The sequence below is a fragment of the Nelumbo nucifera genome, chromosome 2, assembly GCF_055504915.1.
Source record: "Nelumbo nucifera cultivar China Antique chromosome 2, China Antique-T2T, whole genome shotgun sequence".
Lineage (NCBI taxonomy): Eukaryota > Viridiplantae > Streptophyta > Magnoliopsida > Proteales > Nelumbonaceae > Nelumbo > Nelumbo nucifera.
Window position 1 is genome coordinate 44351347 of NC_142650.1, and position 21938 is coordinate 44373284.

General features: G+C 37.7%; 1 protein-coding gene across 5 annotated transcripts in view; it reads left to right on the top strand.

Moving 5' to 3' along the window:
• The window catches only part of LOC104602710 (E3 SUMO-protein ligase SIZ1-like), a 44542-nt gene extending 23077 nt beyond the window's left edge, over positions 1-21465 (top strand). For 3 of the 5 annotated variants that reach the window (XM_088897563.1, XM_088897562.1, XM_088897564.1), the window contains 9 exons: positions 6786-6873; positions 6988-7063; positions 8192-8265; positions 8406-8513; positions 16541-16702; positions 18583-18687; positions 18770-18850; positions 18930-20112; positions 20665-21465. In XM_088897563.1, coding sequence (XP_088753689.1) covers positions 6786-6873; positions 6988-7063; positions 8192-8265; positions 8406-8513; positions 16541-16702; positions 18583-18687; positions 18770-18850; positions 18930-20112; positions 20665-20810 — 2023 coding nt within the window. In that variant the 3' untranslated portion in view covers positions 20811-21465. The remainder of the gene's footprint in view (positions 1-6785; positions 6874-6987; positions 7064-8191; positions 8266-8405; positions 8514-16540; positions 16703-18582; positions 18688-18769; positions 18851-18929; positions 20113-20664) is intronic. The other 2 variants (XR_016082352.1, XR_016082351.1) reach the window with 1 other exon arrangement.
• The last annotated feature ends 473 nt before the right edge of the window (positions 21466-21938 follow it).

Genomic DNA, 21938 nt, shown 5'->3' on the forward strand with positions numbered 1-21938 from the left:
ACAGCACAGAAACAGTATGAGAGCGAGAAAAATGTTGGCAAGGGACTTAGTTATCAGTTTCAACTGGATTCATATATCAGCCACTTAATGGCTTGTAGAGGGGGATGGAAACACTAAGTTTTTTCACTCTCTTGCAATTGGAAGGAGAAAGAACTTAATCCTTAGTGTGGAGGAGGGACAAGTGGTAAGAGAAAGTCGGGGGATTACAAGAGTGTTGGGATATGGTGAAATCAGACATATTGGAAGTCTTTAACGAATTCTTCTCCAAAGGAGAGGTATCCTTAGGAGCAAATGCCACATTTATCACTTTGATTCCAAAGAAGAGGGAGGCCTAAACTCCTAAAGACTTTAGACCGATAAGCCTCATTGGGAGTGTTTACAAAATTCAGTCAAAGGTCTTAGCAGAAAGACTAAAAAAGGTGTTACCCTCGATCATCTCTCCTTTCCAAGGTGCTTTTGTAGAAGGAAGGCAGATTGTGGATCAAATCTTGGTGGCTAGTGGCTAATGAATGTCATTGAAAGAAGAAAGGGTAAAGAAAAGGGGCTGGTTTGTAAGGTAGATCTAGGAAAAGCCTATGACCTGGTTAATTGGGAAGTCCTTCTAATAGTATTAGAAAGGCTGGGATTTGGAGCTAGATGGAGGGCTTGGATCAAAGGATGTTTAAGTTCAGTTCATTACTCAATCTTAATCAATGGTACAACAAAGGATTTCTTCCCGCCCAGGAGAGGAATTAGGCAAGGTTACCCCTATCCCCATTCTTGTTTACCCTAGTGGCAGAAGTGTTAAGCAGAATGGTGGCAAAAGCTGATGCTCAAGGCCTTATCAGAGGTTGGAGGGTAGGTAGAAATCGAGTGATTGTTACCCATCTCCAATTTGCAGATGACACCATATTTTTTGTGAAGGAAACAATGAGGAAGTGGTGAAAAATTTGAGGATGCTGCTGAATAATTTTGTGGGAGTAACAGGGTTGAGGATAAATTGGACCAAAAGTGGAATTGTGGGGGTCAATTTAGAGGAAGGAGAACTAATAGGATTTGCGGAAATCTTAGGGTGCGATAGGAAGTTAGCCCTTTGGAAAAGGAATTATATTTCTTTGGGTGGAAGAATAATCTTGATTAGAACTACTCTGGAAAACGTCCCCACCTATTTCCTTTCAACCTTTAGAATCCCTTCTAAGGTAGCAAGGTGCTTGGAGAAGTATATGAGAGATTTCCTTTGGGACCCAGGAGAGGAAAGGAAGGACCAATTGATCAAGTGGGAACAAGTTAGCAAACCTAAGGAACAAGGGGATTTAGGAATTGGGAACATCCTTTTAAGGAACACACTAACCTCAAGGGGGAAGCTATATCCATGTTGGGAACACCGTGTCCAATTGGTGTGAACTGGAATTTGGGCTTTAGAAGGGGACTAAGGGAAAATGAGTGTGAGTCTTTAATCCGATTGCTGGACCTCCTAGGGAAAATCCACTTGGACCCTTCATTGGAAGACTCTAGAATTTGAGTAGGCTCTCCAAACGGCCTATTTTTCTTGCTCCTCTTTCTTCAAAGTACTTGCTTCCCCTAACCCTCTTGGTGGGGTTTTCCCTGTGAAAGAAATTTGGTGCAAGCCTATACCCCTGAAGATCCAAGCCTTTTGCTAGGAAATATTCCTTGGTAAGGTAAACACTTGTGATATGTTGCAGAAAAGAAGGCCATATATTTGCCTTTCTCCTCATGTGTGTTCATTGTGTAAGGAAAGTGGTGAGACCCTTTCTCATTTAATGATATCATGTTCTTTTGTGCATTGAATTTCGGAATTCTTTTGTACTCTCTTTGGCTGCAGGTGGGTTCCCCCTCAAGATGTGGCAGAACTTTTCAACCATGAATTCTTGAGAAATCGAACATGGTGATTGATAGTATCAAGGTGAAAGTAGCCCATTGGGTAAAACCCTTGGATAGCTTTCAAGTCTTCTCAGTCACAGACATTCTAAGAACATGGTCCGAAGTAGCGCAGTCTTCGAGAGTAAGAGATAAAGTAAGGCTAGAGTGGAAACCACCAGAAGGCAATAAAGTAAAGCTGAATTTTGATGGGTGCTCCTTTGGAAATCCGGGCATCTCAGGAAGAGGAGTATTAAGAAACTCTGAAAGGAGGATATTGGGTATGTTCTCAGGACTGATTGGCACCGGAAACTCGCTGAAGGCTGAACTACTGGCATTACTACAAGGGTTAAAGCTAGCCAAACAGCTAGGGTGCAGACATGTTGAAGTGGAAGGGGACTCAAAAGTGGTAATTTCATGGGCAGCAAACAGCAGCCATACCCCATGGACGTTCAAACATGTGATTAGGGAAGTGGAGATTATTGCAAAGGAGGTTGAGGCTGAATTTAAATGGGTCCGAAGAATTGTAAATGGGCTAGCTAATGGTTTAGCAAAACAGGGGGCATTAAGACAGCAATTATTTTGGGCTGCACTGTAATGAGGGAAAGCATAGAGTGATTAAAGGGGATCAACAGTCCCATCACCAAGTTGTATAAACTGCTTACAATCTGAATTTTAATAAAATACATGTTTACTGATAAAGAAATGACAAAACATGGGGTTAATAGAAGAAATTTATTTGAGAACAGGTGGGCACTTGTAATATAACACAAATTGTACAATATAAAAGGGGCATACAGTTAACAAAGGGTAGGTGACATCAGTCAATAAATTGGGGATGCTGGAAATCCTTTTCATTCTTTATTTTAATCAATAAGTTTCTATTATCAATAAAAAAGGAGCTGGTTTTTATGGTACATCTAAATTAGGACAACTTTGATCATAGCATCTTAAATGTTCTAATTAAAGTCATCACTATCTATCCGAAAATTTAAACTGTGACTATATCCATCCAGCTGTGGGAAGAGGTCTTGATTGGTCCATATTTGAGAAATTGAATGTGGAGTTCCCTCTTCTTTGCTAATTTCTTACTTTGTTCTGTTACTCCTCTCGGTGAAATTATATCATGATTATTTTAAGAAGAAAGCTTCTTTTGATTAATGGGTTTCATACTGGGAGCAAGGGCATTCTGTAGTTTGACTTTTAGTTTGCATACTACCAATATTTTGGGTGGAGTCCATGGTAATAGGTTTCATCTTTTCTTAAATTTATGATAAAATGTTTTAGGGGCATATTAAAATCGAATATTAAATTTTGCTAAAAGCACATTGTCTGGTGTTGACACAGTTTGGATTTACCCTCACCATAGGATTAAATTAGTTTTGATGGCTGTAGCCTTGGAAATCCTGGTGAATATTGACTTTGCTAATGACATAGTCTGGCAGGACAATGATGGGAGCTTTCCATTGGTTTTATTGGTACCAATTAGAGCTGGAAACTCTATAAGAGCAGAACTTGTAGAAGTAGTTTCAAGGCTTGAAACTGTAGTTCTTCAGCCTTCCAGGGCTTGCTTGTAGTAGAATCCAAGACTATCATCTGTTGGTTGAAAGGGAAAATGGTAGGACCTTGGAATGTCAGACATCCAATTAGGGAAACAAGTCACCTCACTCATATTGCTGGGAGCTGAATATTACTGGATTCCTCAGTCTACTCTCTTGCTGATTCTTTGGCCCATGGATTGAAAAGATAAGACTGATGTGGGGTGAATACCCGTTGGGTGTTAATCTAGTCTGGGTATTAGGTATTGCAGGGTTATTTTGGAGTTGTGGGCAAGCAGTATTAGGCTGGCTCCAATAAATGTGTATCTCCCCACATTGGTGTACCCATTGCACAGCAAATGGAGAAAGCTGTTATCTCCTTTTAATCTCCTGCTTTTTTATTGTAGGTATTTGGGAAAAGATCTTTGGTTTTTTTGGTAACAGGTAGAATGTGCCCTTGCAGATAAGTAACCTTTTTGACCCTATGATCTTCAGTTGGCTGAAAAGAAGAGGTAAACTTATGTGGAGATCTGCTCGGGCTGCACTGCTTTGGATGGTGTAGGATGAAAGGAATAGCTTTTTAAAGATAAAGAAAAGTGAGGAGGCAGTGTGGGGAATTTGTAGTTAATAGAGCTACACATTGGACAAAATCTTCAGACCTATTTTCAGACTTCTCCTTTGATGATATATGGAGAAATTGGGAAGCGGTAGCTAGAAGTTCTGCTGTGAGGGACAAACCGGTTGTAGATTGGAGTCCCCAGAAGAAGGTTTTAATCAAGCTAAATTTTGATCGAAGCAGTCTTGGAAACCTAGAGCCAGCTGGTATAGGAGTGTTCAGAAATACTGAAGGAGACATTCTTGTTGTTTTTTCTGGTCCCATTGGTGTAGGGGATTTGGTGTATGTTGAGTTTCAAGCTGTTCTGCAAGGGTTACAAGTTGCTAGAGACCTAAACTGTGACAGATTGCAAATTGAAAGTGATCCTAAATTGATAGTGGGATGGCTGGAAGAACCGGAAACAGTGACTTGGAAATACATGGAGTCAATGAAAAGATTTAAGTGGTTAAAAAGAGATATGACAATTATCATCCAATGGGAAAGGAGGTCAGCAAATGGGTTGGCTGATTATCTTGCAAAACAAGGGGTGTATAAGTCTGAACTATATGTGGTTCAATTGTAATTCTGATTCTGTAATTTCTTTTTGAAGAGTAAACTAAAAAATTTATAGATAGAAAAAAAGGATACGACCCAAATAGGGGGGTTAAGATTACACCCGAACCAAATACCGTAACAGGAGATTACAAAGACACAAAAGCTAACAAAAAGAAAACAGGGAACTCCCCTTTTCAAAGATTGTATAGTCTTCAAGTTCAAACACCTCGTCACATCCATCATCATCCTCATCCCAAACTAAATCTTGTTTCCATCATATCTTCTTCTCTCTCTCTCTCTCTTCCTTTTTACTCTTTTCAAATACTTCGGAAGCTCTTATAGCGAACTCTTCACCTCCCCAAAAGAAAAACCCCTCCTTTTTTTATCAGCTTGTTGAGACAAAAGGAGACTATTCTCACCCGCATGACTTCCCTCTTCTTTCTTATCCCCTGACCCTAGCCTAACCTCTAGACAAGGTTTAAAATTTCAATACAATACGCCTCGTATCGGATGTTTCATGTATCGTATCGATATCGTAAAGAACTGATACACATGTGCTAGTCATAGCGTATCGACAAGATGCATTCCATGGATACTCACGATCACTTTATGCCAAAGTCTATCTTGTTCCAATGGCAACCTCTAATTCATTTTCCTAGCAAAGCTACATTCCTTGGTCTGATCTTAGTATTACCAATGCCTAGTCCCTTTGTCCTTACTCCTTGAAACCACCTCCCACTTTACCAAATGTTCTTTCATTGTATCACCCGGTTCTCAAAGAAAGTCCCTCATTATCTTTTCTAGTTGATTAGCCACTTTAGTAGGAATATTAAAGATTGAGAGGAAGCACACTAGCAAATTTGCAAGTGTTGACTTGATTAGAGTAATCCTCCCACCCAAAGAAATGTAATTTCTTTTCCAACCTACAAGCTTCTTAGAGAATCTTTCTACGACTGGTTACCAAAAGCTCTCAAAATTTGGGCTCCCTCCCAAAAGCTCCACTCCCCTACCTCACAACCTAGCAGGCTAGCAAAGTCTTGTACTTCATCTCTCCCTCTATTTAAACCTGCCACACAACTCCTACCCCAACTAACTTTGAGGTTAGAGATTCTCTCAAAATGTGTCACTAGCATCTTCAAGTTTACTAGTTCCTCCCTTTCCCCCTTGGCAAAACAATATGGGGTCATTTGCAAATTGCAAGTGTGTAACAAACACTCCTTCCCTCCCAACTCTCCAGCCTTTAATCCTATTTTCTACATCAGCCTTGGCTATCAGATCATTCAAGAGATCAGTTACTAATGTTAAAAGGAAAGGAGAGAGAGGATGTCCCTATCTGAGGCCCCTCCTAGCAGGAAAGAAATCTCTAGCTACACTGTTCACCAAAATGGAATAATGATTGGAGGAAATGCAACCCTTTATCCAATTACACCATCTTTTCCCAAAACCTTTGCAGCTTCAAATCACCTGGAGTAGGCTCCAATCCACCGTGTCATAAGCTTTCTCCAAATCCAGTTTACAAATCAGCCCCTTTCCTTTTCCCTATACTCCACACATTCATTAGCAATTAGAATTTGGTCAATTATTTGCCTTCCAAAAGCAAAAGCCTCTTGATTTGGAGATATCAAAGAAGGGAGGACTTAAAACTCCTCAAAGATCTCCATCAAGTCGGCTTCAATAATTTCCCAACAATCCTAAAAAAAAGCAATCATGAATCCATCTGGACTTGGAGCTTTGGATCTCTCCATAGAAAAAAACAGTATCTTTGATTTCTTGGGTCTCAAATCTTTGTGCAACATCATTCTTGGTTTACAAATGTTTGTGCAATATCCTCCTCCTAGGTCAACATTTGTCCATTCCACCCAACTTAGAAATGAAATTCTTCCTTTTCCTACTATTTGACAAAGAATGAAAAAACTTACCATCCCCTTCCTTTAGCCACCCACACCTTGATTTCTGTCTCCAATTTATCTCTTCTTTTCTCAGAATCTCCTCCAATTCCTGATTTAGCCTCCATGTTTCTCCTCTTTCTTCCTTAAACTTTTTTTTTTTTTGCTTCAAAGCCATCAAGTTCCTCAATTTTTCCAACAATCTCACACCACCGTTTTTGGAAGTTTCCAACCTTTCTTGAACCTTTAGACAACTACACACCACCATTTCTGACCCTTTGAACATTTTGTACATTCACAGTTTCAAAATCATTATATATTTCTTATGTCACCTTTATTTGCAATATCTTGCAGCACAAACCCAGTACAGAATGTGGAAAGATCATTTCAACTGACAAGAGCTGACAGAGATATGTTACTAAAACCAGACCATGACGTGCAGGTTGGTGCTATACTATTTACTATGTTAAGTGTGCTTTGAAGTTTGATGTTTATTGTGGAACTCAGGTCATGCACCAATGATAATTTACATGTGATGACATTTTTGTAAATTCAGGCATGGTGTATGCTTCTCAATGATAAGGTTCCATTTAGAATGCAGTGGCCTCAATATTCAGATCTACAGGTCAATGGTATGTATATTTTGTTTTAATTGTTTACATCACTAATGGTTTTCCTAAACATGTAGAATATGCATTTTGTTTCAGGTTTCCTTCGCATTCTTATGGTTCGAACAATTAATGTGAATAATTTGCTTTGCTAATTTTATTTCCATTTTCTATTTTCATAGGCTATGGGATTCTACATTTAATTTTCGATTCTGTTATGTTGGTTTTAATGTTTTCTAGTTGCTACATGAATTAGAGAAACAATATAACTCATTAAAAACACAGAAACAAACTAAAATCAAATAGAAAAAACCATTGCCTAGGTGTTTCCTTGGAAACAATGTGCTACACTGTCATCCAGCCTCTGCTTAGCACCTTACTGACCTCTCTCTCTCTGGCATCTATTCTCCGTAAGATTCTTGAGTACCCTTTACACATCCTGTATTGAGAATTATGTTTTATGTCATTTTTTGTCATGATTTGTTTGTATTGATGGTTATGTTGCCTAGGTTTTTGTTTGGTGTCTGTATTGCAGGCTACAGTAAATAATTTTTCTATTGTGGTATTTGTGTTGGGTTAGCCAGCTTAGTTTCTATTTATTTCATGTTTTAGTGTTCTGTTGGGACTTTGGGACCTAGGAGTTTCACAAAATGTTATATCACTGACATTTTCAAGTATGTGAAGTTGTAAACCAGTATATTTTGACTACTTATACTGTAGAAATCTATATATGCTAGAATTAGTTATGCCATAAAAATCTTTTTATCTAGAAGTTTAATTAAATTTGGCATGGCTAAATTATATATTTTGATCAATGAAGTAGATGTTTAAGCAATTTATAAAGCCATTAAATCCTGTATCCACGTCCTGGATATCAAGAAATGAAGAGTTGCATCTTAATGATATTGGGTAGATTGTAGCTAATCTGAGTATACAGATTGGGCTGTATCCAAGATGATCCCTGGCCTCCTGTAGAGAAACCTAGTTCCATCCCTATAATATGGATCTGCTTTTGTTCAGATGAATGTTTTCCCACTGATAAAATGAAAAAGGGATATTCTCTAGTAATGATCTTCATAATTCTGAATATCCACCTTATCTCGGTGATATTCTTATTTTCTTTTACTTAAAATGAAAATTATTGGTCTGCAGGTATTCCAGTCCGCACAACTAATAGACCTGGCTCGCAATTGCTAGGAGCTAATGGTCGTGATGATGGTCCAGTTGTGAGTCTCTCTCTTGTACCATGACTTGGTGGTGCTGATATCTGTGCTACAAATTTATGTCATATACCAATTCATTACTTACATTGTTATTGTGTTTTGCTCATTTAATTATGTTCTTAAGTTCTATGTTTCCTTGTCAGATCAAAACTTTTACTAGGGAGGGTTTAAATAAGATTTCTTTACAAGGATGTGATGCTCGCATCTTCTGTATAGGGATCAGAATTGTAAAGCGGTGCACAATTCAACAGGTATTCCTAATTTTTCATTTTCTATGTACAGAAAAAAATCTATATTAAGCATGGTCTTATGTTTGACTTTGTTTCATCTTTTTTTAATGTAATATATAATATTAGGCATGATTCTTTGGGTCCTTTTAGCCTTTTCATTAGTTGTCACTTTTTCTTCCATCTTCATAAGCCCCTCCTTCTATACATGTATGTACATGTACATAACAAAGGTCAAAAGGACTTTGCTGAAGACCGAAAGAGGATCAACCATTAAAGTTGACTACTCATACAGGAACTAACATTTAATGAATGATAGAGGATTTAGAACTCCTGTGTGCTAATTCTTCTTGCATCATTTGTTTTTTCTTTGGTTCTATGACTAAAGAAAAAGTAACTATAATGAAGACAAGCCTTGCAAAAGAATTCTTTTAAATGAAATGGACAATGCCATGGAAGAGAGAAAAGGAAAGAAATACGATAAAGGATGAAGAAGCTATACTAGGAGCTGTATCATTCAAAAGTCCTCTCTAGAGTGAAAAAAAAGATCCTTTTGTACTAATTGGTGTGGCAAAGAAAAGGAAAAATGCAGAGATAGAGCCATTTCAATGATTTTGTAAAGAAGCATGTCATCAATCCAAAGATTAATGCAACCTTCCTAACTTTGATCCTAAAGAAGCTTGATGCTAGTCACCCAAAGGACTTTAGACCAATCAATTAATGACTAGTATCTACAAAATAATAGTCAATGTTCTATCCCTAAGATTTATAGTGGTTCTTTTTTTTTGATCAATAACAGTAGTTTTATTAAAAATATATGGAAATTACAACCAGATTGGAGGGGTAAGACATCTTAACCCTCACTTACAGAACTGAAAACACCTATTACAATATAGCCCAAAAGAAATTAGATCTTCCCACCCCCTGTTTAGCCAAGGTGTCAGCCATGGAATTAGTGCTCCTCTTGGCCCATTGAACCCTTACAATCATATTCTGAGTTAGCTGCTTGATTTTCTTTCTTTCATTTGAGAACTTCCACAGGCTAGATTCTTTCTTCTGCAACCAACCAACAGTCAATTGAGAGTCTCCTTCCACCAGCAGCTTACTAATTATAGTGGTTCTTCCTTCCATAATTAGTCAACATCAAGGGGCCTTCATCCAGTGAAGGGAAGATTATTTAGTTATATGGGAGATAGTATGCAAAAGTACTCAAGAAGGTGAATGTAGAAAAGAAGAATATGGCTTTGCTAATGAAATGGTTTTGGAAATGGCCGTTGGAGAGGGAGTTATTGTGGCATGAGGTTGTGGCCAGCATACATGGTGGGTTAAGAACTGGCTAAGATGCAGGTGTATCACATCGGGCTACTCTGGCTTCTCTTTGGAAGGCCATCCATGGAATCCTTTGCCATTTTCTCTGTTTCATCAGATATGATGTCTGTTCTAGGGATTTAGTCATTTTCTGGGAGGATGTTTGGATTGGTTCCTCTCTTAAGGATCTTTTCCTTCGTTGTACTTTGTTTCTTTGTACCAAAATGAGTATCTTTTTGAAATCCATTGATTCCATTCTCCTGCCTCTTCAGTAAAAGGAATTCGGGGGAAGCCAATTCCCCCCAAGAGTGGAGGCTTTTGTATGGTTAGTATCAGTGGACAACATTCTCACTCAAAACAAGTTGAAGAAGAGAGGATTTTATTTGCCAAACAGATGTGTTTTATGTCTTTAAGAGGAAGAGCATATTCTTCATTTGCTGGTTAACTGCAGTTATGTGAAAGGAATTTAGGTCTATTTCTTCCACTTTTCAGAGTGGACGGAAGTCTCCTAATGGGTCTTCAAGATCTTTGAATTATGGCCAACAGTTTTTTTTTTTTGAAGAATCAGAATAAAAGGTTTCATTAAAAGAAAAAGGATTCATACAATCTGGGGGGGGGGGTCAAGATAGCGCCCAACCACAGCCTTAACTCATACAGCCAACACTACAAGAGACAAATTAAGAAACAAGGAACCGATCAAGATTACAAGTCTGCAGCTCAAGAAAATTCCAAAAGTTCTCTCCCAACTCTGCTCTGTTAGTCTGATGAAATTCTGGATGCATCTGAATCCAATCGGACACCAAATTTTCAACCATAGCTATCATCCTTCCAATGTTCTTCTGTTTATTCTCAAATTCCCGGGACATTAAAGCAAAATCCTGTGGAGCTGCATTCCTTTTAAGCAATAAAAGAATTTTTGAAGGGAAGATGAAGAGCAAAGAAAGGATAGGGGCAATCATCTGTTCAAAGCTCTTAGATTGGATTTTAATCCCCCAGAATTTAAATTCTCTGAAAAGAAGATTTCAGTTTGGGTTTCTGCTGTACTTTGAATTTTAGTTGATTTTTTAGTGGTAATACATTGTTACCTGGGCCTATTGTACCTTGTTTTTAAGCAATATTTTTTTCTTTATTTATTTTAAAAAAAAGATTGATCGTATCACAGTTAGGGTGGTACATTGGATCAAATTGTTGTATTTCTTAATAGCTTTCTCAACAGATGATATTATTAGAAAATGGAGAGAATTTAATGGAACTTCCTCTAAAAAGGTTGTGGCTAAAGAGAGATGGGCACCACCTGATAGAGGTTTCAAAAAGTTCAATTTTGATTGTAGCAGCTTTGGAGCTCTTGGAAGTTCAAAAAGTGGGAAGAGTGTTTAAAGATGAAGTTGGTAAGGGCAATGCCTTCGGGCTCACTATGAGTTGGGTGATCTGTGCTCCATAAAGATGGAGCTCTTGGCTTTCCAATGGTTACAAAGGTGGGCTAATGGCATGGCTGATGGGGAGAGGTAGTAGACAGTATTATATACCCTCTGTTTACAATTAAAACTTATTGTCGCTTATAAAAAAAAGGTCCTCTTTGGAGTTGGAGATCAGATTCATTGGTATTGGAATTAAAGACAGCTAGCTCATTTTCCAACGTCAGCACTCATGCAAGTCAACTTGTCAGATTGGATGCCCAAGTTGTTCAAACTGAATGCATCTTCATCTTCCCAGTACATTATTGCCACCTATGGAACCCATGCTACTGAAAGCATCTCCATCTCCAACAGGACCATAAAGCTTAGGTGGTTCTGGCAGAACAATCATGCTGCTATGACCAAGAATAACTGAACGCCTCAGCCTTGGGATGCAACAATCAAAGTTCAATTTAATGGTGCTGGTCTAGGGGTTCTGTGAAATATGATGAGTCATCAACAAGATGTGCCTAGATTAGAAAATGGACACTGAACCTTCATGATATATTTGTCTCTAGGGATGATTTAAGAGACCTCAACTATAGTGATCCAGGAAGCCCATTCCCCCAAAGGTCTCTGTTTTTTGGTGGGAAGTGTTCCTTGGGAAGGTTAATACTTTGGACAAGGTGCAGAAGAAAAGGCCTTTCTTCTGCTTGTCCCCAAACTGGTGTTCTCTTTGCAAATCCAATGGATCCTCTGTTTCCATCTGTTCTTATCTTGCCCTGTTGCTACAACTATTTGGGGTTGGATTTTTGCCCTCTTTGGTTGCAGGTGGTTGCTGCCTGTGGAAGTCTCTCATTTGTTTGAACCCTCAGTCCTTGATGATCAATCAAAACGAGGAAGATTAATGTGGAGATGCATTAGGGCAGCTTCCCTTTGTACTATTTGGGAGGAAGGGAACACTAGAATCTTTCACAATAAGGAGGGAAGCCTTTCTGAGTTGAAGGATTGCATATTCTTAAGGGCAATACACTAGTTGAGAACAACCTCTTCATCCCAGTCTTTCTCCTTTGATGACTTCTGGAGGAACTGGTCAATGGTGGCTAGCACTTCATCTTCAACATGGTTTAAAATGTCGCGACATTTCGCTAATGTTGCTTGACATATGTCGGTGTCGAGACATACCGACATGAACTCTCACTTGAATTAAAAAAATACAAAATGTCGGTCGATATTTCGACCATTTCGGTAAATATCGCCTATGTCATTTAAAAAACAAAAAAATAAGTTTTCATCCAAATGTCGACAAATCAGCATATATTCAAAGTGAAGACAATCAAATTTCATCATAAATAAAAAGAGAAGTTGGAAGAACTACAACTTTAGGCTTGAATAGGCACGGGAGTGGCTTCTACCCTCTGTCTTGCGTTGAAATACCTTATTGGAACAAGACGCAAGACACCGGACATCTAAAACTCCAAAAGAAATTGCTCTCATCTCACTCTCAAGTCTCATCTTGATTCAGGTATGCAATACTATCCCTATTTCCCTCTCACAGTGAATAACCATGAAAAATAAGGGGAAAAAGGAAAAAATAGAAGATGAGGAGTTGAGGAGAATGCTTGTCTTCATCTTCCTCTTCTATTCCTTCATCTTCATCTGCGGATTCCTAAAATCCTCGCACAGTCGCACTGTGTCCATAGTTTTCAAGGCGCCAAGGCAAGGTTGGGCGTCTGGGGGGCGCCTTGTCACGTAGTCGCCTAGGCGATTGATTTTTTTATATAGTAAAATAGATCTTAGGGTAGTTCCCTTGGTACCATAGCCATATTTCCTTAATAATTATTCATAATTTTCATAAGAAAAGTATAGAGTTCATGTTAAAGTATAGAAAATCAACATATTCATGAGAAGAAAAAAAAGAAGGAAAAGAAAATTCAAAAAATATAGGGGCTGAACCCTTATTTTTGTTATAGGAAAAGAATAAAAGAAAAAGTAGTAGTAGTAGTAGTAGTAGTATTGTAGTACTGTAGTAGTAGTAGAAAATGTGTTGATTAGACAAAATTTTAAGTTCTTCCTTACTTATTGGTTCAGGTTTTAAAGTCTTTGAGGGTTCAATACAGCATTTAGCAATGTTTGTATTGATTAAATCCTAACAAATAAAAATAATAATAAAACAAATTAGTATATAAACACACAAAATGAATATTTTAGTTTAATATTACCTATTTTATAATTATAATGTCAAAAGATAAAGAATAAAAAAATATTTTACAATGCATAGTACAAAACTGCTTGGCGATTAGATGAGGCGAGCCTCAAAAGGCGCCTTGTCGCCTAGGCGTCGCCTTGACAACTATGACTGCGTCTTTGTGTCTTTGTAGAGTCTTCGGAATTTCAGGTTGAGGGTTCGAATGACTAATGAACCCTTAAGCCTAAATGTTTAAGTTATAAAAGACATGCCACAGTACATGATGGTCTATTTAAGTCTATAGTGCAATAGGGTCTATTGTAATACTACAAACATAATTACAAGTATGTTATAGTGCAATAGGGTATATTGTAATACTACAAGCCTCCTAATAGAAAACATATAAAAAGAATCTTTAATATATTCTTATAGTCTTATTACAAGTATATGAAGGTCTATAGTAATATTGTAGACCCTCATTATAAAAGCCAACAAAAATGAATAAATAATAAGAAAATTAATATTTAAGATAAAATATAAAATATTCATAAAAACAAAATTATTAAACTAACTACTTTTCAAAATTAAATAAAATGTTTTTATAATAATAAAATATTAAATGGTTTGTCTAATTTATATGATTTAATAAATAGTTTATATAGTGATATTGTATACCCTCATTATAAAAGTAAAAAAAAAATGAAATAATAATAAGAAAGTTTATATTTGAGATAAAATATTCATAAAAACCAAAAATAGTGAGATGTTTTATATAATAATAAAAATATTACTTAAACTAATTACTTATTAGAATAAAATAAAATAGTTTTCATAATAATAAAAATATCAAATGGTTTATATTGTTTATATTAATTCTAATTATTTATTAAAACAAAAAAATATGCATCATGGAAGATAATAGTCTAGAAAGGTGCATTAATGTTTATTTTATCATTTTACAGAATATCATTGCATATTTCCACATATTTCATAATATTTCACAATGTCTATAATTTTTACAATATTTCCATCCGACATTTCCAACATTACCAACATATGTCCTATATTTGGGTAAGCGACATTCCCATCGACATCGACATTTTAAACCTTGGATCTTCAAAACAGAGGCTTCTTGCAGTTTGGGTCCCTCCTCCTGAAGGGTTTGTTAAACTAAACTTTGATGGAAGCAGCCAAGGTAACCCTGACCCCTCTGGTATTGGAGGAATCTTGAGAGACAAGGGCAACAATATCTTAGCAGTATATTCAGGTCCAGTCGGCTTAGGAGATTCTACCAGAGTAGAGCTATTAGCTGATGTACAGGGGATTCAGCAGCTAGCCAGCCAACTTGGAATTGAAAGGCTGATAATTGGAGGCGATTCCCAGGTTGTTGTGGGATGGTTGCTGGATCCAGATCCGACTGTCTGGGGTTTCAGAGATCTTCTTAAGAAGGTGGCTTGGGTAACTAGGAATATGATAGTGAGGGTCCAATGGGTAAGAAGATCGGCTAATGAGATGGCTGATTCTATTGCAAAACAAGGGGTTAATAGGGTTTTTTCTGTTCTGGGCAGCTTTATGATTGTGTATAATCTCTCTTCTAGTGGTAACTCGTATCTCATGTAGTCCTGATTTGTTCTTAAAGAGTGAGGCTGCACCTCGAGCCTCTCTGGGCTTATTTGTAACAGATCTTTCTTTGAGTAATGAATTAAATTTTCAATTATAAAAAAAAAAAGAAAAAACTATAGTGATCCAGTAAGCCATCATACTAGGAATTGTCTCAATGATTTACTGGATTGAGTGTTTCTTGTGATGGAACTCTAGTGTTTATAGTGCATCATAGAAACAGCCATCTCCATAGTAACTTGCGCCCTTGTCCCTTCCTATGAGATATAAAGATGCAGCTCATTTCATCTTAGCAAAATCATGCTTGAACACAAGGCCCTTAGACCTAATTCTTTCAGTGCTGTGTGCTATGTTACCCACATACAGAAAGGATACAACTGGATGCAGAATTTGCACTAAAAGTTGAAGTATCCAGCACAATGCAGCATCCTTGTACTGGTATCTGGGTTTCACAGGTTGCATGCAATAAGAAATTCCCTTAGGATAGGGAGATACAGAGCTTGTTATAAGAGGTTCAAGAAAAGAAAGTTATGAATTTATGATAAGGTGTTTCATTGGATTCAATGACCAGCCAATTTGACTGTTGACAGTCACAAGGGAAAGGAATTACTGAGTACTGACAAACACACTATTTCTGGTGCTTCTACTTCCTGGTTATTCTTTATTTTTTCTTTATAAGGTGTGATGGATAGTGGTGGTGGTATATTTTGTAGGGGAGACCTAGCCATGGGCCATGGCTGCTCCTGATATTTTGGTTCTCCTTTTCTGAGATGGATCAATCATTCATTTTTGGTTTAACCTTTTTTTTTCCATTTGCTTAGCAAAACTTTATATCATCAAGAATAGATAAGCCAATCAAACAGGTACTTTGTATTCCTCTTTTCTTGCATAACTTTATGAAGAGTAGATTAACCAATCAAACAGCTATAACTACATTATATGACTTTTTTATTGCACAACTTTTGGTCCTTGGTTCCCTTAATAATCTGCTTGCAACTCCGTCATCTGCCTATTAATTAAATTCATAATTTAGATTGCAAGCATGATGACAAGCATTTAAAAGAAGGAATCCTAATAAGTAGGGACAACACTAAACATGAGGTTAAAAGGGTCAGTTGATACTTGATAGTCCTTTTTACAGATTTATGCCAGAAGCTATTATTTGGGGCTTTAAACCCTACCTACAGGTTTTGGGCAGTTCTTTTTACAGATTTTCTGCTAGTATTTGCTCTTATTCTACTTTCTGTATTGTTGATCTTTTTCTGCATTATGCATCTGCGGCTATAGTGCACCAGATAGGGGGTATTATAATGTTTAGGTGATGGCATGAGCAATATACCGTTGTGTCTTCAGTGATCTTTATTTCTACTTGTGTCTTCGTTCTGTCCACTTTGTTGTTGTCATCAAGCATCATCAGCATCATATGTCATATGGTATACATGGCAAGTGCCTATATACCTTCTTAGTGTGCCTGGATATGTTTTCGTCAAGGCTTCATCACATTGCATCTTAAATTTGTTAATGGTAAAATTGTTGCCTAGGTCCTAAACATGATTCCAAAAGAAACAGAAGGTGAGCGTTTTGAAGATGCTCTTGCCCGTGTTTGCCGCTGTATTGGCGGAGGAAATACTACAGAAAATGCTGATAGTGACAGTGACTTGGAAGTTGTTGCAGATTCAGTTACTGTCAACCTCCGTTGCCCAGTAAGTATGCGTTCATATTGATTCATCATTTATATACGATGTACATGATCTCATATTCATGTTAATTACGTTGTAGGTAGATGTTGAACTGTAACACTGATTACTTGGTTAAAATTCAGGTTCCATTTGAATATTCAGTACTCTTGTGTATCTAGTGTACTTCCATTTGAATATTCAGCCCTATGCAAATTTCATCAAAAATGCATAGCAACCACTGAGCTTGCATTTTGGCTCTTCATTGTTTCCATTGGCTTATTCAGGGATTTGGATGACTGGTTTTTGAGCATTCATTTTGTAAGTGGTGATTTTGCACTTCTGTGCCTTGCAGTCTCTGATATCCAATGGCCTGGATCAGTAACAGGCCCTTTTTCGCTTATTGTGCTGAAAATTTGTTTGAACCATGATATCGATTATGTTTTTATTCTATATTTAGACTTTTACGGGGTAAAAAACTTAATTGGCATTTTTTCACTAATTCCAACATGTTTTATCTAATTTTTATTTGTTCGTGTACCTGTTGTCCTTGCTTTTGAGGCTTCGAAAAAATTGTAATTTTGCAATTAGGCTGCTTTTATTAAGGTAATAAAAGGTTGCAATTAGGTTGGTTGTACAGTATAAATATGTAGGATGTGGTTGTCAGCGCACGTTTAGCTGGCACACTAATCAGAAATAAACACGTCAGTGGTTGATATACCTGGTAATAGCTCAGTGACGTGTCTATTTCTGATTTGGTTTATTAGCAACTGTTACACATCCAGATTCCAGGGGTCGAACTCCAGAACCACCCACATGAACCTCAATGTTGTCCAGTATCATTGCTCTCAGTTCCATAGCAGCCTCCAGTTCTAATATGTTCTGATGTTTAAAGCTAATTAATGAAATGAGATGTAAAAATCAAAGTCAAATGGTATAGCTCTCAGTTCCATGCTCTCACCTTGAATCTCCAACCATCTATTGAAGTCGGGCTCCGGCCCGTTATTGGAGGGGAGTCACGTGATTGTCCACGGCAAGGATACTGATGAGTGGCTAATTAGATAGTTTAGCACACGTCGGTTGAGAATTCCTCCTAGATGTTAGTCTATTCTTTGGACTGGGGAGAATCTATAGGGGACTATAGAGGTTAAGGTTTTGTAGGGAATAAGATTTCTCTTAGTAGGTTAGATACTGGGTGTGACCTCCAAACTCCAAAAAGTGTTTCGTGTGGCAACGATCTAGGAAGTACGAACTATTAATTATTATTTTATTTCTGCTGTTTTTACTAGAGCAATTCTTTTTTGCTAGTTCGATGGGTCTTTGTGTGTATTATAAAATTTTCTACTTGAAAAAGAAGTTGAAAATATATTCCAAAGATTTGATATGGAATGTTAAGTATTGTGGATATCCTCTGCATAGTGTAATAATAGAACAAGGTTTGTTTAAAAGCCTTAATAGTTGGGAATCTTGGGATAAGGATGAACTGAATTGGACTGAGAAAAAAAAACAATGTGTTGGGATTTTTTTCAGACATTTCTTTTATCATAATGAAGCCAGGGTTGCTGGGCTGGACCTAGGGGCCTCAAAAACCTTACAATGTGTTTTTTTAGCATTCATCCTGTAAGTGGGTGGTTTTGCATTTCGCTTACTAGTTGCCACATGATGATCATGGCTGCCCACTATCCATACAACTCTCAATAAAATTCTCATTGTATGAAAAACTTGGGTTCTTATTAACAAGGCAGTACTTGAAACCAACACATAAAAGAAAGATCACATTGAACAGATCAAGCTACTGAAGGAAGTTGCTTATGGTAAATAGTTTACGCTCAAATAAGCATAATTATATCTAGTTTGTAACCAATTTGTAACTTGGTGTCTTCTGTACGTTTGCACTTCAATGGCAGATGAGTGGCTCAAGAATAAAAACTGCTGGCCGATTCAAACCTTGTGCCCATATGGGCTGTTTTGATCTGGAAACATTTGTGGAGCTTAACCAACGTTCTAGGAAGGCAAGTATTTGACCATGTTGCTTGCTTTGTTTTATCTTCTTTGGGCCGGTATATTTGAATAATGTTTGTACTTTTACTGCAGTGGCAATGCCCCATTTGCCTAAAGAACTACTCCTTGGAAAATATCATCATTGATCCATATTTCAATCGTATCACTACTATGGTAATACTTTAGACTGCCTCATTTATCTATTTTAAATCCTTATGATATATTTCTGACATGCTTTAATTTTCTTATGCAGATGCTGCATTGTAGTGAAGATGTAACCGAGATTGATGTGAAGCCAGATGGTTCTTGGCGTGCAAAGAATGAAAATGAACATAGAGATCTTGCGCAGTGGCACTTCCCTGATGGTTCTCTTTCTGTCACTTTAAACAATGATGCAAAACTGAACTTGGAAACCTCAAAGCAGATAAAACAGGAAGGTGTTTCAGAGGAGCATACTGGTCTGAAACTAGGTATCAGGAAGAATAGTAATGGATTTTGGGAATTCAGCAAAGCAGAGGATGTGCACTGCCCCTCTTCTGGGAACTGCTTACCAGAAAAGGTCATTCCAATGAGCAGTAGTGCCACTGGAAGCTGTAGAGATGGTGAAGATCCAAGTGTTAATCAGGATGGTGGTGGGCATTTTGACTTCTCTGCCAACAATGGCAATGAGCTAGATTCTCTGTCTTTGAATTTTGATCCATATCGAGTTGGTAACAGAAGTTCTTCTGGGCCAGTAGTGGATGCAAATGTTATTGTTCTCACTGATTCAGAAGAGGAGAATGAAAAATTTCCTTCTAATGAAGTTGTGTATCAGAACTGTCAATCTGTAGCCACTGGGATTCCTTATCCTGTTGCCCCTACCAAAGTTCCAGATTCATACCAAGAAGATCAAGGGGGGAACTCATGCCTGTTCTTCAGTGGCAACAATGATGACTTTGGGATGCCTCTCTGGCAACTTCCATCTGGTACTCAAGCAGGTCCAGGTTTTCAACTATTTGGTACGGATACAGATGTCTCAGATGCTTTAGTTGGAATGCCAAATACTTCTGCTTCTTGTCCAACATCAATGAATGGATACACTTTGACTCCAGATATGCCTTTGGGTTCTTCAACAAAAGTTCCAGATCCTTCTGCTTGTCATTCCAACACTGACATAAATGATGGTTTGGTTGATAATTCCTTGGCATTTGGTGGGGATGATCCCTCCCTGCAAATTTTCCTTCCTACTCAACCAGCCAGTGTTTCAGCACAGTCTGATACAAGAGACCAACCTGATTTAGCCAATGGTATTCGTGCTGAGGACTGGATTTCTCTTAGGCTTGGTGGTAGTGGTGGTGGCAGTAGGGGCCATGGTGAGTCTGGAGCCACAAATGGATTGAATTCAAGAAACCAGCTTGCATCCAAGGAGGGTAGGATGGAAGCTTTAGCCAACACTGGTACGTTTCCTCTCAATATGCAATTGTTCAGTTCTTTCTTTGGCATGTTTGTGTCAAAGCTGTAGTATAAAAGATAGACTGGAATACTGTTTTTCATCATCATGTGGTGGTTCAAACTTCAAAGGCCATTTTGACTGGCAACAAGTAGGGGATGTAAGCCAATCCAACTGATTGGTTGAGGATCATAAAACTAGTGTGTTATATAGAGTACTTTGCTTTTTTGACTGTGTGGTTTAGAATCTCATAATGGGGATTATACCCTACACTGGGTAGACTAGGAAAGGTAGTTCGGGCCTGTTGGATTATTTGGAAAACATGCAATCATTTCTCACTTGTTCTTCACTATCTGACAGTGAAAAAGAATGGGAGATCAAATTGAGCAGGATTGTTTAAAATTTAGGCTTAATGGTTATTGGTGGTAATTATCAAAATTTAGAACTCTGAATTGCTATATTTACAGTGAGATAAGCGAAGGCTTACTAGTCAATAATTGGCATTTGAAACATTCGGGTTTATTTTGACTGACATGATGTTTTTAATCTGTTTCTACAGCCTCTTTGCTTCTGAGCATGAACGGCAATAGGCCTGACAGGATAACCACAAATAAGCAAAGGTCAGATGGCCCTTTCTCACATCCTCGCCAACCACGGTCTGTTAGACCAAGGTTGGACCTCTGTATAGACCTAGACTCTGATTAGGGGGTATGGCTGCTGGCTGTGGGATCAAAACCTCTTCTGCTTTGAAATTGGAGTGGCTGCATTTGGATGCACTGCTTGAGAGAGATTTTTGGTGATTGGTTCCCTTCCTGAATTTCAATTTGGTGTCTGTATTTAAAAATAGAGATAGCGAAAACATCATTTTCCTCCTGATGAGAAAGGGTTCTCTGACATGGTGCAAAGTACTCACTGCACAGAAGTCAATCCAGCAGGATCTCTGTTGCATTATTGATCCAAAAAAAAAGGATCTCTGTTGCATTCAGAATTTTATTGGGAATTCCTGATTCATTCTCTGTTGGTGAGCCTTGACAGCCAGATCTTTTATCTATTATGTGTTATTTTTTCTAGGATTGAATGTCATACTAACAACCTTTTCCACCTAGCAGGGTTAATACCTTTACTTTTTCCCCCAAAAATTGAATTTTGCAGGTGCAGTTTTGTTGTGTCTGCACTAAGTTGTACATTAAGGGAGATAATCATATGAGGTCGGTAAATATAGTTAAGTGACCATCCCATGGGTGCAAGCAAGAGGAAGCCACCCACTCCCCGCATTCATTTTGTAAGTTGTAACACATACACACATTTTACTGAGAACCAGAAATCAATGGAAACAATTTGGCAAGTGTGCTTTGACCCTGCTTTGTTTTCTGTACTTCCTATATGTATTGTTAATATTACTACCCACATGGACATGGTTGATTCTTGGTGATATGCATTGGGAATTTGGCACATAAAATTGGATAGAAATAAACTATTCTTTGGTGGTCTTGACTCTTGACTAGTTAAAACTTGGGGAATACACAGCTGAATAAAATGGGATATCGAAGCTGACCTGCCCCATCCCTACCATATACTTTGTGGAGGCGATATCTATAAATGTTTTTATGCTTCCATGTCAACCGGTGGGGTTTGTTGTAGATTGGTATCAACCCGAATCTGAAACAAAACCCGTTTAAGACTTACTATCGAATAGGATCGAGGGCCCAAAGGCAGGCTTGCCACTTGTGACTTTGTGAGTTGATTTAACCCGACCCACTAAAATCTCAAACTAAATAGGCAATACAGAATACACAACTGAAAATTGACTTTTTAAGTACTAAAGTCTGGATC